The 18,372-nt window shown below is 36.5% G+C and overlaps 1 protein-coding gene across 4 annotated transcripts in view; it reads left to right on the top strand.

Annotated features, from left to right (window-relative positions):
• The window catches only part of usp24 (ubiquitin specific peptidase 24), a 64,649-nt gene that overhangs the window by 2,444 nt on the left and 43,833 nt on the right, over nt 1-18,372 (top strand). For all 4 annotated transcript variants that reach the window (XM_079889106.1, XM_079889107.1, XM_079889105.1 and 1 more), the window contains exons 2-9: nt 9,248-9,416; nt 9,509-9,576; nt 9,700-9,843; nt 11,397-11,519; nt 12,086-12,121; nt 12,241-12,306; nt 16,856-16,921; nt 17,509-17,583. In XM_079889106.1, the coding sequence (XP_079745232.1) occupies nt 9,248-9,416; nt 9,509-9,576; nt 9,700-9,843; nt 11,397-11,519; nt 12,086-12,121; nt 12,241-12,306; nt 16,856-16,921; nt 17,509-17,583 (747 nt within the window). The remainder of the gene's footprint in view (nt 1-9,247; nt 9,417-9,508; nt 9,577-9,699; nt 9,844-11,396; nt 11,520-12,085; nt 12,122-12,240; nt 12,307-16,855; nt 16,922-17,508; nt 17,584-18,372) is intronic.

Genomic DNA, 18,372 nt, shown 5'->3' with positions numbered 1-18,372 from the left:
AATACATAATCTTTCCATTGATGTATGGTTTGTTAGGATAGGACCATATTTGGCCAAGATACAACTATTTGAAAATCTGGAATCTGAGGGTACAGAAAAATCGAAATATTGAGAAAATGGCCTTTAAAGTTGTCCATTTCTTTTGGCGATAGTGCTGCATCCATTCACAAAAATAAATGTTTTATATATTTAAGGTGGGAAATTTACAAAATATCTTCATGGAACATGATCTTTACTTAATATCCTAATGATTTTTGGCATAAAAGAAAAATCTATAATTTTGACCCATACAATGTTTTGTTGGCTATTGCCACAAATATACCCGTGCAACATAAGACTGGTTTTGTGATCCAGGGTCACAATTGAAGGCTATGAAAACACATAGGCCTATAGTGAATGTATCTATCTAGGTTATGGTATACATTATGTGAAAAAATGTGTAAAACAAACATTACATTCTAAAACAAACAAAAAAAAAATTGTTTTTTAAATCAGAAGTTAAAATCATTAAATTGAAGTTAAATCACTAGGACATTTTCTTTAAAAAAAAAAGCACAGACTACATAGTTATTATATTTATACATTTATAACCCATTGCAATAGTCCCTTTACAGACATTGCTCTCATAAAAAATTACATTTCTTACATCATGTAGATCTTAAAACCCACTAAGGTCCAACAACAGATATTTTAGAGAAATGTATATTTTAGTCAAAATTTCAAGCTAAATAGAATAGCTTCAGAATTGTTAGTCAATATGAAACGGAAATTGCATTGGTCTTTTCATCCCAATTGTGACATGTTTCTGAGTGAAGTGGCTTCTTAAATGAGGGGAAAAAATAGGACTGGACTTAATTTTGTCCATTGAGAATTGATTAGATTGTTGTCGTTTGCTAATTGCTGAAATCTCATGTGAGTGACATATTGCTGGAGGGAGAGGTTGAATGTGTAAGTCATTTATAATAAACAAACACTGCATTTCAAAAAACAGTAATAATTGTAAAATTTGTTTTCTTTGTGATTTTAAAATATCAATTTGTTCAAAATGATCTGCAACAGCATGGGAAGCAAAAAATATATTTTTTTCCTTATCATACAATATCAATATTTATCACAATATTCATTTACCTACCATCAATGGGGAAGGAAATGCTTTCCACATATTTGTTTGATTTTATACAAATTTATATAATGTAATCAAGCATTTCAAATGTAATCAAATGAAAATATATCAATTCATTTACAACAAAACATTGCATTTTTATTTTTGTTCAAATAAGATGCTGCACAACAGACATGTACAAATTTAAAACATGGATGAAAAAAATATCTTGGTTGTATGATATTTCTTAGAAATAATAATACTATTAGTGGTATATTTCTGTCATAATTTCTTGAAGTTAAACCGAACTTTTATTTTGTTGTGAAGATATTTCAGTTTTAGTCAGTATGAATTTGACGTTAGTTTTTCCCAAATAAAACGGTTTAAAGCTTGTGAAGTGATTCGCAGAACAGCTCTCAATATGAATTTCACCTGTTCATGTCCTCATATATTGAGATGGCAGATGCTGAAAACACAGCGTCAACTATTATGGTTTGTCTTTGACTCTGAATAAACCAAAGCATAACCTGTAGTCGTCTTTCAGACATGATAGGCGGATATATGGCCATGATGATTGAACGGAAATGTTATGTAGGTCTAGCCGTTCTGTTCCAGCCCTGTTTGTAATTGTTTCATGTAGAAATGCCACTGTAACAAAAGAAATTCAGATGACATCTCCTGTCATACTCCCTCTATGTCTTAAGTTTGCCTCCTCTGCCTGAAAAGTGTTGTTGAATGACTGGTAGTTTTGACAAAGTTGAATGGTAGTTTTGCAATGCTTTTGGCATTTGGGAAGGGTAGGGAATTAGGAAACCATATACTGATCAGTGTTTCCCACAGGATTTTGTAAGACTGTTGGGTGAACCTCTGTTCCCTTTTGGGGGTCAGGTGGCAAGAACATTTTGTAGATTTTAAAGGTGCAGTAAGCGATTTCTGAGAAACGCTATTGCAAGTGGATCAAACTGAGCAGCAAAACGCTTGTAGCCAATCAGCAGTAGGGGGCGTGTCCACTCATGATGGGGGGAGAGAGAGAGAGAGAGAGAGAGCAAGAGGGAGATTTGAAAAAAAGACAGTAGAAAAAGAGATGGCTGAGAGTAGTAGGGCTGGGCGATAAAGTGATAATGATAATTATCGCAATGTAATCATGTTCCTCGATAAAATAACAAGAGTTTGTTAAATGTTCGATTCGGTCGAGAAAGACGTGTAGATCAGTATTTTGGATCTGTGCATTATGTCTTAAAGTGACAGCAGCCTTATATTCCTGCAGCCTAATATAATCAAAACAACAAAAGACAAGGAAATCACTTACTGCTCTTGACTGAATAGCTTTTGTAACTTTAATAATGATTTTCCCCTGAACATAGCACATACCAATACCGTGACATTAAAACCGTGATAAAAAAACAAATTTTTGAGTAATTCAAACCAAGTAATTTACTGTAGTAAGTAACACTAACTACACCATGGTATTGTGGCAGATATGTGGGATATTCACATTGAATGTTATTATATTATTAATGTAGACATGTATTAAAGGAGTAATGGAATATTAATTACAGTATTTTTTTGTGATTAAGCTATAGCATGCATTTATACTAAATGTATTTATGATACTGTTTTTCATACAAATACCATAGAAACCATATAGTTACTTTTTACCATGACATTGAGGTCCTATATGCGTGGTTTTAACTGTGGTTATCGTGATCTAAATTATCTAGCATCGTGGATGGTGTCGGGATGTTAAGTGAGCTCTTAGATTCAATGCGTTACCTGAGTATTGGAGTTTAGCATGGCTTATTTTGCAAACAACATAACTCTTGTCGACTTCCTTAGTGTTTTCTGTGTTATTTTTTACAGCGGAAGCCAAAATGAGTCCACACTTCAGCTCTGTAAACCACAGCGGAAGCTGGTGAGCTAGGTTTGCTAATACTAACGTTAGCGAAACACGCTTTTGTTTACATTCTGAGATAACACTGCCATCTAGTGGTCAGGTTTAAACCGAACACAAAGCCACTGACACTAATCTTGGATGTAAACAAATAAATAAATATCTATACAGTGGTTTTGAGAATTGATACAGTATCAACAAACATAATATTGCGATATTCATGTGTATATATTTTCTTACACCCCTAATTTTAAGGAATAGCACAATTTCCCATCCCCTTTTTAATTTAAACTGTGAACTTCTGTTGTGCAGCACTTTGTTTGCCACAAAAACTAAAGGAATTGTTCAAATTTAATATGATTACATTTTAAAAGATTAATTAGATTTGTTAGGGTTTTGTGCTTAAATGAATTACCATAAAATTATCATAAAACAGAATCCAGAAAAATGTAAATGGACGACTCAGAATTTCAGGAAAAACATAAAACGCATTTCATAGGGCACTATTATTGTTAAAATGTTAATAAATTGTTACATTTGTATTTGAATTCAATTGATTAGACATCCTTTTTGATTATTAAAATGTAATTGAACCATTGAAGTACTGGAAAGATTCAGACATGCCTAGCTGTTTTGTTTACCCCTGGTCTTGCATATAACAGGTTTCAAGCAGCATGTATCGAGACTATAAATAGAGCCAGCAGGCCTGGTCTGGAGGGTACTGGTACAAACACACGGGGTCTCCAGTTACCCAACCACTCCGCCCAGCACTGCGCAATGCAGTGGGGAACAACAAACAACTTGCTCAAATCACAACTGTATTAGGGGTAGGTCTTACAAGAGAAATGCATTCCAGGTATTGGGCAACAACCACCTCGTTCCACCTAGACACTGATGCCATACAGGCATATGGGCCGTTAGTTCGTGCCTAGGGAGGTTCGAACCCTTTGAGGTTGTATGTTTAGCAGGCAACAGGCCGTGCGCACACACCTCACCCTATTCGTACCATGGCAACAAGTTTGGAATGTGCCATGTGACCTTACATCGGCCCAAAGACCAGAAGCCTCCTAACAACACAAACTTTCTCTCGTCTCTTTAGATCGTTGCACATGAACAGCACGCCAGCCCTAGATTCACAGTGTTTGTTCGAAATATTAATATTACACATAGCAAAAATTGTTTGCGCAGCAAAATTATTATTAATCTATCGACGCCAGTAAACATAATCCTGCATTGAAATGCGTACTGGAACACAAGTGTCCAGTTTCATACTTGATTTTTATATCCCTAATCAGTGGCACCCTGTTAGACTGTCAGACTGTATGGGATTCTTGACCTTTATGAACAGTACACTAGTATGCAGACACGAATGCTTGTAGAGCATTCAATATTTCAACATTGTTTATGTCGTTTTTTAGTGGTTCAGATTTTCACTGGTCTCTTTTTTTATATTTACCAGCATAAATTATATTATATTATATTATATTAATTTAACAACCCTATTAAATGTTAGATTTAGCCAATCTTAAAATGAATGCTTTTTCATACTGTTCATTATAATCTTGGGATGTTTAAACTTACTTGTAGAATTTAAAATGATTGATTGTTTTTAGCTATTGTTTAATGTTTGTAATTTATATGCTAAAGCATATCTTCTATAACTATTTAATGCGGCTTTGGATATACTGATTCACATGCACTTTCTTTCTCAACTGTTAATGTTGACTTAGAACATAAAGGACTGTGTTAACGAGGATACTTAATGGGCATATAGCTTATACTGTGGTTACCACACCTCAAAACATTGTTCAGGTGTTGTATTTCAAGATGTTTGTCAGGTTTTTGTCCTTAAAATGCTCTTGTGTGAGACTATTTTCTTAAGCATCTAATCCCAAGCCTCCATTGCTAATTACAAAATATCATTTTAGAGCTATTAACGGACGCTTCAGCCACTGATAGCTCTAGCAGTCTAATGCAGTTATTAATACAGTTATTAGAGAGAGAGAGAGAGAGAGAGAGAGAGAGAGAGAGAGAGAGAGAGAATACTAATACTAATAGCAAAACTAAGATTATCTGCATCTCGCTACTGAGAAACGCCAGAGCAACGATGACAACACGCGAGTGTGTGTCCGTACTGTATGTGTGTACGTTTAAAGGGTAACTAAACCCCTGGTCAGAGCCTGACTCCACCCACTGACAATATTTGAAAAATGCTGGAAAAGTGGGCAGAGCCCAGCGGAGGGGGGGGGGGGGGGGGGGCTTGCATCTGAGACACAAGGGTGTGGTTAGCTGGTACCCTCTGACGTCAGAGGGTACCACAACTTCCAATAGGAAAATTCAACTGCAAGTAGCCACCGTTCAACCTGAAGAGGGCAGCACTCAGACGTTTTTACACCATATAATTGTAGAATTAAAACACTTTAAAACCAAATTTCAAAAAAATTACTTGAATCAATGAACAGCATTAATAAAGACACAGTCTTACAGATCATTAACTAAAACAAAGTTGTTTTAGGGTTTAGTTACCCTTTGGGAGAGAGAGCGCGAGGAAAATATATGTGCTTTTCCATAATAACTAATACAAGCAAAATACATAATAAAATGGAATATTGGGGCAAAGAAATGATCCTATTGTTTACTATGTTTATTTGCTCGGTCAGTGTCTTTGTGGGCTGTAAAGACCTTTGAAATAACTGAAATCATCTGGTGTAGTGATATAGAACTGTAATGTGGTCAAGATCTGCCTGTGGAACTACTTTGGCCGTGCGGTTCCCTGAAAATAATTGCAGACATTAGAACATTTGTCAACCAATCAGAATCAAGCATTCAACAGCCCCGTAGTATAAAATCAATGAATTAATTTGTATTAATATTTAACCTTACAGAAAAGTTGAACAGATGACGTAGTGTAGACAGTGCATGCATATACTGTGTTCTCTTTCGCTACTTATTGCGCTTCAACTGTTTAAAATCACTTGTTTTTAATCCGCAATGCTTAAAAACTCATTCAAATGATAAGCTTTCATGACTGATATTATAATAATATTATATTATATTATATTTGTATATATTTGCTTCTAATATTAGCCAGTAATATCAACTAAAAATGAACACCTTTTAATCTATTGACATAATCATATTATGTAACCATGTAGGAAGGTTAACATTCAACAAACACCACCACTTCCCTGCTATTCTTAGCAATTGTGGTTTCTTATTTTATAGTCACATGGCATAGGTTATGTTTTCACTCACATTTCCTGAGGTGACTTTCATTTGAAATCAGCTGCCACAACTGTAAAAAAAGACATGTATGGGACAAGTCAGGTGTCAATATAGCTACCTTCTCCTGTCATAATTTAATTAACATCGACAAATATAGATCACAAGAGAGTTTTACTATAAATATATGCAAATAAATGTTATGTGTCGATTTGTAATTAGCATAATTTCCTCCTCGGAACAGACTTCAAATATTCAGATCGGAATAGAGATGTTTTCCGTCTTCTGATCATATACAGTGGTCTTTATATTTTTAGTAAACACATTTATCATATCAGAATGTTAAAATAGGTCGCAGCTCGACTTCCATGGTCTCTATTTCGGTCTCTATCTGAGATCCTCGCAGTGCAGGTGGTGGTTGCCTCTACCAGAGAACAGAATAAGTCATTTGTTCCTGTTGCCTCTCTTCTGCTTTCCCAGCGCTGCCTCTTCCTCTCACATTGCTCAGCGCTTCTTATTTCTCCTGAACACAGAAGCTGTCAGACTCCGTCAACAGAAATGCAGATCTTTAACAAATCAATAGCTCCTCTACAGCCGTTTAATGTTTCTGTCATAGAGATTGTAATGAGATCTCATAATAACTGCTGTAAACTCGAACCTCAACAACCTTAATAATGAGTAGTTGTGGCACTTTTTTCACAAATAGGGTGCAAAATCGAATGTGAATCGGTAAAAAAATATATATACATTTTTAATCCGTGAAAGGACATACTTAACTTTCGGAAAATGTTAATAGTCAACCTCAGGTGGTCAGATTAAATATTCTACTTTTCCCGCCCTTAATTAGCCTATCCTTTAATTTTTTTATTGTCTTTAGCCCTGTTACTAAAATTTGGGACGTGTTTAATTGCTGAATAAAATCTTGATTGATGATATGAATGATATTTGTAATTTTCAAGAAGTATAAAATGAACATCAAAATCAAATTTAAAATACAAATATGTAAAAAAAAATAAAAATAAAAGTTCATTATAATGGGTAAAAAAATGATTCAAATATTTAATACACAAGATTGGGATGCGTCGAGCATGAATTATGGGAGTTTTAAATATTTAGAAATGTGTGGAGATAGTAGCTTATTAGTAACAGCTGAAGATTGCTTTTATAATGCTAGAAAATAATTGACAGCTTTTTAGTGATTATAAAGGGACTGCTGTTTGCGCACTTTCTAGGCGATATATAATCAGTATATTATCCAGCAGCCACATTACATGCTGCAAAGTTTTGGGAGTGACATCTGCTAAATTAATGTATTTGAGTGATTATTATTGTCATGTACAGTGTGTACATGAGAAAGTTGTCTCTCATTTGATTGGGTGGACCAGCTGTCAATCTGAGTGGGCCAGTGCAACCCTGGCCTCGCCATTGCCATAAACATCGATTTACACCCCCAAAATATGGAATTAATTTTATTTCTGCAGGTCTTAAAAAGCCTTAAATTTGATTTTAAAAGCCCTGCAGATGCCATGTGAAACATCTTTCACAGCCGCTGCTCTCAGTTTGAGCTCAGTGTTAAACCTGCTTTATAATGGCTCTTTAATAAGTAAATAGTAACAGCTGAAGTTCAGTCAGGTCAGAATAAGCTAAATTTAACCCTTGAACTCAGACCCTACCCACAGGGAGGCTTTCACTCCTAATCCCAGGTCTAAATCAGAAAATCAGTGATTTCCGGACCTTGGGAATGCCACAGACATCTGACATTCCCCTGAGGTACAAAACGAGAGAAGGTGACTTACAGTTTCACTATGTATCTTTCCAGACCTCATTGCACATTCACTTATTCCACTCACTCAAGGGCAAACATATGTCTTGTATACTAATATTCCCCTGGCAGAACTGTTTCCTGTTCCAGTCCCAGCCCATAAAGCAGTAATCTACTACAACGCGTGTGCTGATAAATCACCAAACAACCATTGAAATTTTTGGCTTTTAAAGTTGTGATGTAATTGCAGTGAAAAATGAACACACATAGCTTCAACCGCCAAGCTTGTCATTTTGCACTTCACTCAACGAAAACAAATCTGTGCTGCTAGCCTCTGTGTTAGTTTCTTGGGCAACAGCGTTCCAGATTGCAGCGTTAATTATAAATGTGAAACAGATGACGTAGATAATAAATTAAATGCATTAAAAATGAGATATGTGGAAGTCGCACGGCATTGAAGGACATCTGTCAGCCTCGCACTTTCTTCAAATGAATAAATGTCAGATAAAATTAGCCCTTTTTTAATATTTCTTAACTGATTTTGAGTAAGTATTGTCTAAAAATTGCAACAATTTTGGGTATTTCTATTATTTTTTGGTGTTGCTGCTGTAATTAAATTGTATTATTTAGTCCTGTGGAGTTGGCCAACTTGCTCTTTAGATATCAGTTATTGAAACGCATGTATTGATTAGTGCATAATTTACATCACATTTTAGCATTCTCAAACATTATATTTTCACAATGTGACATTTAAATGTGAATGGACTTCAATATGAGAGAACATACTGTATACATATATGAAAAGAATAAATATGATGTATAAAATAAATTAATTCATCAAGAATACATTAATTAAACTGATCAAAAGTTTAGACATATCATAAATGGTAAATACTGTTCTTTTGAAATTTGTTATAGCTGCTGTTAAAGCAGCTTTGCCATCACAGCAATAAATTGTATTTTTAAAATTGGAATGATATTGTAATATAACGTTTTTACTGTATTTTTAAATTAAATAATTGCAGCTTGGCTGAACATAAATGTCCTTGACCCTATTATGAGACTGTTGTGTCAGTTCATAAGGTCTGTGTTGTGGTTTAGTAGGTAATGCACAAACTCATTGGATTGGATTGATTTGTCCCCAATAGTTTCTTGTTCTCGACGTGTTCTGTTATGAAAAAGTGTTAAGGCCGTAAATAAATTAAATATAGAATATATGAAAACAAAGAGTTCATATTGAGACACATCTCTCTCTTTCTCTCTCTTATAGAGGAGTAATGATGAGAACGGGAACTGTTCTGGGAACAGTATGGAGTTCCCCACCACTAACCTGTATGAGCTGGAGAGCAGAGTGTTCACTGATCACTGGTCCATCCCGTACAAGAGAGAGGAATCACTCGGAAAGTGCCTCATCGCCTCCACCTGCCTGGCCAGACTTGGTAAGCTCTTCTGGCTTTTTTACGTACGTGTCTGCATGTTTGTGTACTCTAGAAAGAAATGACACATCTGAAATCTTGTTTCCTCTCTCTAGGCCTGGCTGATGCAGATGAGAACTGTAAGAGGTTCATTGACCGCTGCATGCCAGAGGCCTTCAAAAAGGTTTGTGTGTGTTTGGATAAGCAGGCATGTGAATGCATAAGCTCTAGCAGGTGTTTGTTAGAAATGGTTATAAACGACGAGATGTGATGAGCTCAATAATTCAGATGTTAAATGCTGTTGTAGTTGCTGACGTCTAGTGCAGTGCACAAGTGGGGGACAGAGATTCATGAGGGCATCTATAACATGCTGATGCTGCTGGTGGATCTGGTCGCGGAGAGAGTCAAACAGGATCCCATACCCATCGGCCTCATGGGAGTTCTTACTATGGTACACACACCCTTTTGATTTTACATTCTAGTAACTGTGGTTAGCTCGTACTAGGACTATAACTGGATTATATGACTAAAATAATTGTATATTTTTTGGTGATATCCTATATGTATTTGCTCTTCAATATTAACATTATTAACATTTTTACCAAACAGTCATTGTAGGCATATAGTCTCAATAAAATATAGTAAGTGTAGACAAAGTCTACATTTTATATATATATATATATATATATATACATATGAAGAGTTCAGATGCAAAAGCCTCTAAGTGCCATCTGAAATTTTCTTCTAGAATGATCATTTTTATCTTTTATCTTATTTTTATCTTTTACATTTATCTTTTATTTTATCTTAAGCTCGAATATTTAAGTTCAGTAATTTCACTTAAATGACAATTAATAGGTAATTCTCATTGCCATTAAAGTGAAATAACTGAACATAAACATACAAGCTTAATAAATATGATCATTCTAGAAGAAAATTTCAGATGGCACTTAGAGGCTTTTGCATCTGAACACTTCATATATATATATATATATATATATATGTATGTATAATATATATATATACATATATGCAAGATTTACCTACATGTATCTTTTTCTAATTCATTGTATTATTCAAATATTTTAATGATTCAAACAAAATGTCTTGTTAAAAATCCAATTTCATCCTGATAATTATATGAATACTGATGGCACAAACAAATCATTGAATCAGAGTTTTGAATTTGATTCCATCAGTTTAAGTCAATTAAAAGAATTTAATGGAACTTACCGACTCCATAGTCTTAGCCTCAGTCGTCACACCCACGGACCTTTGCCTGAACGTCAGAGGCATGAGGCACACAAAATGGGAAACACTTTGGAATTTTCGAAGTCGTCATTTGAATTCTCCAGGATTTCCGGGAGACGTGTGTGTTGCGTTCTTTAATGGTCCGCCGGGAAACAAAGCCGTCGTGAAGGCAAACCCCCTCATGGAAGAAGGAAGCCGTAGTGTTTACAACTATGAAAATGAGTTCTTATCAGATCAACTATACACTGGATTTTCAAAAGTATGCGAAGTTTGCGGCACCATTGTTGCAGTAAACTTGCACAACGTTCTTGAATGAATAATGTATTGGTTCCATACCGGTCTGTTGTCGTAGGGACATCGACTTTACATTTTCATGCCCCTAAACATAACGCAGAACAAAACGAACTGTGATCGGTTGCTTTATATGTCGGCCAGACGTCCTCTTGGGTGGTCCTTGGCCAATGAAATCTGGCTGAAGGTTTGACTACATGAGACTATCGACTATAGAATTTTAAAAATGGGTGATATTTAAGACATCTATGTTTGCACTATGCCTGACTATATACATGGAACTCGAGGATTTCTCTGTTTGAAAGATAATAAAACTAGTTTAATGACATAGTCTTAAGAAAAATGGTCAGTGTTTCGTAATTTCATATCTCCAGTAAATTCACAGCAAATATATTGTGAATATAGCCCTGCACCAGACTATCTTTTGGTGAACATGTTTTCCCTGTGTTGTTTTATTGACAGGCTTTTAACCCCGATAACGAGTATCACTTTAAGAATCGGATGAAGGCCTGTCAGAGGAACTGGGCAGAAGTGTTTGGAGAGGACAGCATGTTTGCTGTTTCTCCCAGCTCCAGCTACCAGAAGGTACTGTACATGTTCATGTGTGGGTGTGTATGTGTGCTTTTGGCTTGACGGTTGACTTGACAGTCCTAGTTAATGGACAGAAAAACTGGTTTTGTAGTTTCTAACATGTATGTTGTCAGGAAAATGTGGCACAGGGTTTTTTTTTTTCCAGAAGTACCTTTGCACGTGTGTGTGTGTGTGTGTGTGTGTGTGTGTGTGTGTGTGTGTGTGTGTGTGTGTGTGTGTGTGTGTGTGTGTGTGTGTGTGTGTGTGTGTGTGTGTGTGTGTGTGTGTGTGTGTGTGTGTGTGTGTGTGTGTGTTTGATGGGAGGATAATGAATGAAAAATCAGCAAGTTTATGATTTAGAAATTGTACTTTTGTTGTATTTCTGCAAGTAAGGAGCCTGTTAATTGCAAAGAAATAGAGTAATTTAGACCATGAAACATGCTATTCTAAATTTATTCTCTAAGATAAATTGATATAATTTGCAAAGAAACAACTTGCATATGTGAAGACATGAAGACACATTTTTTTGTGTATGAAATTTCATGAAATTTAACACCTATTCTGTGTTCTGATTGGATCAGGAGCCTCACGGCTGGCTGGTGGACTTAGTGAATCGGGTAAGAGCTTCAGTCACGCACACTGATGGAAGAAATCATATTATATTACTTCACATTAGATATCAGGCAAATCTATTTGGTATTCGATATCTCTGAGCATCTCTTTCTTATGTCTGCAGTTTGGAGAGATGGGAGGCTTCACAGCAATTCAGTGCAAGCTCAACCAGGAAGAATTAGAGATTGGGGTAAGACCGTGCATTCTAGACATTTCTAAATGTTCCTGATATAGAGTAGTCTTTAATATTTATCTACCGCAAATGCCCAATGCCAATATTAATTGGACAACTGTCATTCTTACTATAGTAATTATCCCTGTTAATCTGTCTTTCTCAATTGCACATTGGTGGTGGCTTATGGGTTGCTTGACAAATTAAATCGCATTGACTGTCAGAGCGTGGATGAAATTTCACAGGTTTCTAGTCTTACATTGACGAGAATCAAGCAATAGAATTTATTTAGCTGAAATGTTGTTTCCCGTTATTGTGATTTCTTTGTAAACACAGATGCAGCTTCTTTCCTCAAATGTAAATCGAATCTTTGCCGATGTTCTGTTATTTCCTCAACTGTTTTTTTTAACTGCAAATACGAAAAGCTTAATACGTATGTAAATGTGTAAAAAACAAAATGGAAATAAACTGCAACTATGAAAACCATTACCATAACGGACTAAAACTAAACTGGATTGTAAAGAAACTTTGAAAATAGTTTCAAAGTGCCCCTATTATTAGGTTCCTAATTTTGTCTTGGACGTCACCTACAATAGGTTTACATGAATTCAAGGTCAAAAACACTTTAATTTTCTCATAATATACTTTGCAGCATCACCTCTCGGATCGATAAAGGATTCGGTCTTTCTAAAACCCCTCCTTTTGCGAGAGCTTACTCTGCTCTGATTGGTCAGGTGGCACAGTCTGTTGTGATTGGTCTATCACTTGCAATGCGTGTCTGAAACCATTGCCGTATCTGAATTTCAGCTCTGGATTAAGATTCCTCAACGCTTGATACACAGTAATACAAACAGTAACGATGGCGTCGGCTTTACCGTATCCAATCGAGCCCCGAATTCTCATCCTTTGGAAGTGCTTGCAAAGTGAAAATGGTCTCTTCTCAACTTGTCGACAACACAAACTAAACTCTTCCAGGCCTCAGTTACAACTACAGTGTTTGAGGGTCAAAGTAGACTCTGTTCGCAGGCTGTCAATCAAGACCATAGAGAGGCATTATGTAAATTTGTTACAAACCTACGTGGGTTTTAGTGCTGCACGATTAATCATATCGCAATCGCGATGTCAAGCCTACGCGATTATATGACGCAAAATGCTGCGATTTTATATTAAATAAACAAATTAGCGCTGTTAGCGCAATTAACGCAGCATCTGTTAATTTTTGTGTTACATGATCCCGCTCTTATTCATGCAAATGCTTTTAAACCATTCATGCGCGATAAGACAAAAAAGAACGCGCTGCCTGTGAATGTCCTGACTGTGACACACAGAAAGACTCGCGCTAATATCGTACGTGCGCACAAAACAGCATGCCAGAATACAGTTCTCTTTCGAGCTTGAACGAACAATAACACACACAATTATGCCAAAATGTCTTTTTGTCGAGTATCTTCATAACATAAGAGTAGTCTTATGATGAACGTGAAGAGTTGTGACTCGTGAGAGAATGAGGCGCGTGTGAGATCCGCGTCTCTGACAGCAGCGGCTGGTCTTAAAGGGACAGTACACAGAAGCCACTAATTATATCTGTCGCTAAAGTTAATCAAAGAACAAAGGGAACAGAGAAAAACACTCACTGCTCTTGACTAAAGAACTTTTTTCTTTAGGCAGATTATCACTAATCTGTGCGTGCATTTATTTTCCTTGAGAACCAAGCAAGTTGACTCATGAAACCATTTGTTTATTATATCGCATATCGCAATCGCAATATTGACCTCAATTATCGCAATATGACATTTTCCCCAAATCGTGCAGCCCTAGTGGGTTTGTGCAGGAAGTAAGACTGGAATTACTGACGACTCGTTTCAGGCAGTTCAGAATCGCTTCTTTCTTTCTTTTGGCAAATTTATCATAAATGTATCATGATAAATGATTAAAACTTTGCAGACCTTTTACAATTCACATATATTATACCCTACAGGACCTATATTACACACTACATGAAAGGTAATATCCAAAAAAAAAAGCATAATGGGGGCACTTTAAAATTAAAACATACTTGAAAATGCAAAATAACCTTGTACCACACCTTAAATGTAAAAGAGACAGGCTACGAGGTTAGATATCCCAGAAATGAGCAGGACTGGTCATCTTCGGGTTGAAAACTCTGTTAGTATAATAATGGAATGGCAAAGAAATGAATGGCTAATTCATGTGTCATCAGGTCAACAGAGTGAAGAATTATCTGAATGAAGAGAGGCAGTATGAGTGAGATGCTGAGAGAGAGAGAGAGAGAGAGAGAGAGAGAGAGAGAGAGAGAGTTGAACGAGGGCAGATTCTATTATAGCGTGTGTGCTAAAGAGCTCAGGATGTTTCTCACCATCACGGAGAGCATCCTACACACAGCAGACAGCGAGAAAGAGACGAGAGCAGGGGGATGAGAGGGAAACATGGGAAACATTTCTTCCTATGGGCAGAAAAAAAGAGCATTCAGGCCAATTATTAATACACACACTAACAGAATTGCTCATCATCAAGCCCTCTGAGGTAATGCAGTTGTCTGAAAAAAACAATAAGAAGTGAGGTAGTGGGATAATGTCAAATAGTTCTACCGCACAGCCCTCAAACACAAGCTAATAATGTTTCAATAGTCAGGCGGGAGAATAGATAAAACTGATAGATGGTAGTGATAGACGGGATGGTCAACTCGCTGTGATTTGGGTTTGGTTTATTCTGCTTTGTTTAAAAGTTTCCTTCCATGTGGTTTTTTTTTTTTTTTTTTTTTAAATAACCCCTCAGAAAAGTATCTAATCTGGTCTGAGACAGACAGATAGATGCTCATAATGTTTGACAGCTTCCTTATTTTTAGCAGAAGACGTGTCCGCTCTCCCCTTTTGTGCAAGCGTGTAAATGCTCCCCCTTGTCTTGGAGCTGTGAAGCCGCCTTGTTTTTGGTTCCGCCCGCTTGTCTTTTGAAGGTGGGCATTAGCATGATCTGGGTGCCAGGGCTGAGAGATAGAGCTGGCGACAGGGAAAAGATGCTTTGATTTAGGATTTGCATATTAATGGCCTTAACACAGGAACAGGAAGTTTGAGGCGACCGTAGGGAGGGAAATTCTTTTCAGGGGCACACACGACCTGCTGTGGCACGTAAAGGAAACTCCGCTGGTTCATCGCCAGCTTGGTTTTAATCTCAGACATAAAGGGATGCCCTGCTACAGTAACTGTTTAATTTGTAGTGAGGGTAAGAGTCAATTAAAGCAAGAAGACAAGAGAAGGATGCTGTCTTCTCTCCTCCACTGACTGGACTGATTCATTCTCTCTCTAATGGATGAGAAGTCATTAGATGCTGAACAGAGGAGTGATTCATCTGTGTTGACTCTCTGTTGGCAAATAGCTAAAAAAGAGATGTAGGCCAGCAGAGAAATGTTATATAAAATTCCCTGATTTTGTAATTATGGCTCAGGATTTAATCGGGTGCATCCGAGTAGCCATGTGAAAGGGAAGTTCATTTTCAAAAATGAAAATTCTGTCTTTAAATACTCATCCTCATGTCGTTCCAAACCCGTAAGACCTTCGTTCATCTTCGGAACTCAGATAAAAATATTTTTTATGCTATTTATGAGGATTCTGAACCAGCCATAGGCAGCAACGTCATTGCAACTTTCAAGGCCCAGAAAGGTAGTAAAGACATCGTTAAAATAGCCCATGTGACTACAGTGGTTCAACTTTAATGTTATGAAGCGACAAGAATACTTTTTGTGTGCAAAAAAACAAACAACGATGTCTTTACTACCTTTCTGGGCCTTGAAAGCCTATTGCTGGTTCAGAAAGCTCTCGGATTTCATCAAAAATATCTTAATTTGTGTTTCGAAGATGAACGAAGGTCTTACAGGTTTGAAACGATATGAGGGTTAGTAATTAATGACAAATTGTATTTTGGGGTGAACTAACCCCTTTAAATCCGAGGTCTTCAGTGCTGTTCCTGGAGGGCCACTGTCCTGCAGAGTTTCGTTCCAACCTGCTTCAGCACACCTGCCTTTGTATTATCCGCCAAGCGATCCTGAAGAGCTTTATGAGCTGATTCAGGTGTGTTATTTTAGGGTTGAAACCCCAGGAGCAGTATTGAAGATCTCTGCTTTAAAGGGATACTTCACCTAAAAATGGAAATTTTGTCATCATTTGCTCACCCTCATGTCATTCTAAATTGTGTATGCTGAAATTTTAAAGAATCTTCTCATGGCTCTTTTCCATACAACGAAAGTTGATCTACAGAGGTTTTTTTTTTTTTTTATTGGTTTTTTTTTGTTTGTTTTTTTTGCCACTGGCGAAAGTGTCATACAGATTTGGAACAACATGAAGGTGAATAAAGGCAATTTTTTTTTTTTTTTTTTTTTTTTTTTTTGTCAAACTATCCCTTTAAGAGTTTTTTCAGCCCTTGTTGCCATGTCTTGTCTCCAGCTTAGAGACACATTTTGCTTTTAACAGGTGAAAAAAAAAAATGTATTCGATGTTTCATCACTGATTTATTTTTGTGGTAATATTCAGTGTGTGTGTGTGTGTTTCCTCAGTGTGTATCAGCCCTGGTTCAGCCGCTCGGTGTGTGTGCAGAATACCTCAACTCCAGCCTAGTGCAGGTGAGTGTTTCCACAACTGATCTGTTCTCACTTTGTTACACGGATCCCTGGAATACTTGATTCTGATTGGTCAGAAGTTCCATGGTCAAGTCAGTTAATGGTTTATCTAGGTATTTTTAACTAGTTAGACTAGTTTAAGTTTTTTAATGTAGATAAGCTAGTTTTGCCAATTAAATAATCTTTGTAGTTTAAATAGTTACTTTGTAAAACATCTTTTGCTATTTTTTAAGACACCAATTAAAAAAGGTCCTGTCAGAAATGCAGATAGATAGATGGATAGATAGATAGATAGATAGATAGATAGATAGATAGATAGATAGATAGATAGATAGATAGATAGATAGATAGATAGATAGATAGATAGATAGATAGATAGATAGATGGCTGACTGTACATTATTTCATAGTTTCCTATCAAGTATAGTTGAACCTTAGTGTTAATAATGTAGTTTTGATAGTGATATTGAATCAGAGTATAAATTTGAATAAACATGTTTATGGAAAATTATCAGAGAAATATCAAGGACACTGTCATGTGACCTTTAGCTTAAAGTGTTTTTTTTTGTTTTGTTTTTTTGCATTTTGTAGCCAATGCTGGACCCAGTCATCCATAAGATGATAACATACGTGCAGAACCTGGAGGAGAAAGACCTGAAAGACAAGGTGAGGAACCTGCATGCTTTGTTCACTTTGGTGTGCAGTAGTGTGAGATTTTCACTGCTTTAAAGGGGTCATCGGATGCAAAATTCACTTTTATATGGTGTATCAAATCAAATGGTTTGCATATAAATGTGTCTTTGCAGTGTGTGGACACAACCACAATGAGAAAAATCCATTCACTCCTTTTCTTTTAGTCTTCAAAAAGCCTAAACACTCTCAATAATCAAGCCGTTTGGATTTTCTGAGTAATATGATGTAATATTGCTCAAGCTCCGCCCACGACCGCTGACGGATTGTCCCGTATTAGCATATTTCCGCCCTCAGCCATTTGTATACTGTCCGCCAAAGCAGCACTTTACGTGTCTTGTGTCAACATGCCCCATGGAAGAGAGGGGTGGGGAGAGCAGTTGCTCATTATCATTTAAAGAGACATGCACCGAAACGGGTCGCTGTGAACAGAGCTGTTTTTGAGGAGGTAAAAAGGGTGTTGGTTTACACAACCATTGAGGAATTTTAACCAAAGTATGTTACAAACTTTACATGAAGACCCTAAAGAATCATTCCAACTTGTGGAAAATGGCCATCCGATGACCCCTTTAAAGCTGAAATTTTTGTATTTTGTTTAGTTTAAATATATTTTATAGGTTTACCCCCCACAAAAATGTAGCTCTTGTGTCTCAGTTGCACTATCAAAATAGCTAGTAACACCGTAGCATTTACCTGACCAATGGCGTGAGTTTGGGGCGGGACTATCTGCTTGACTGACCAATGACAGATGGGCAACAAAAGTTG

The sequence above is a fragment of the Squalius cephalus genome (genome assembly GCF_949319135.1).
Source record: "Squalius cephalus genome assembly, chromosome: 12".
Classification (NCBI taxonomy): domain Eukaryota; kingdom Metazoa; phylum Chordata; class Actinopteri; order Cypriniformes; family Leuciscidae; genus Squalius; species Squalius cephalus.
The sequence above is the reverse complement of the archived record's forward strand: the minus strand, read 5'-3'. Positions and strand labels throughout refer to the sequence as shown.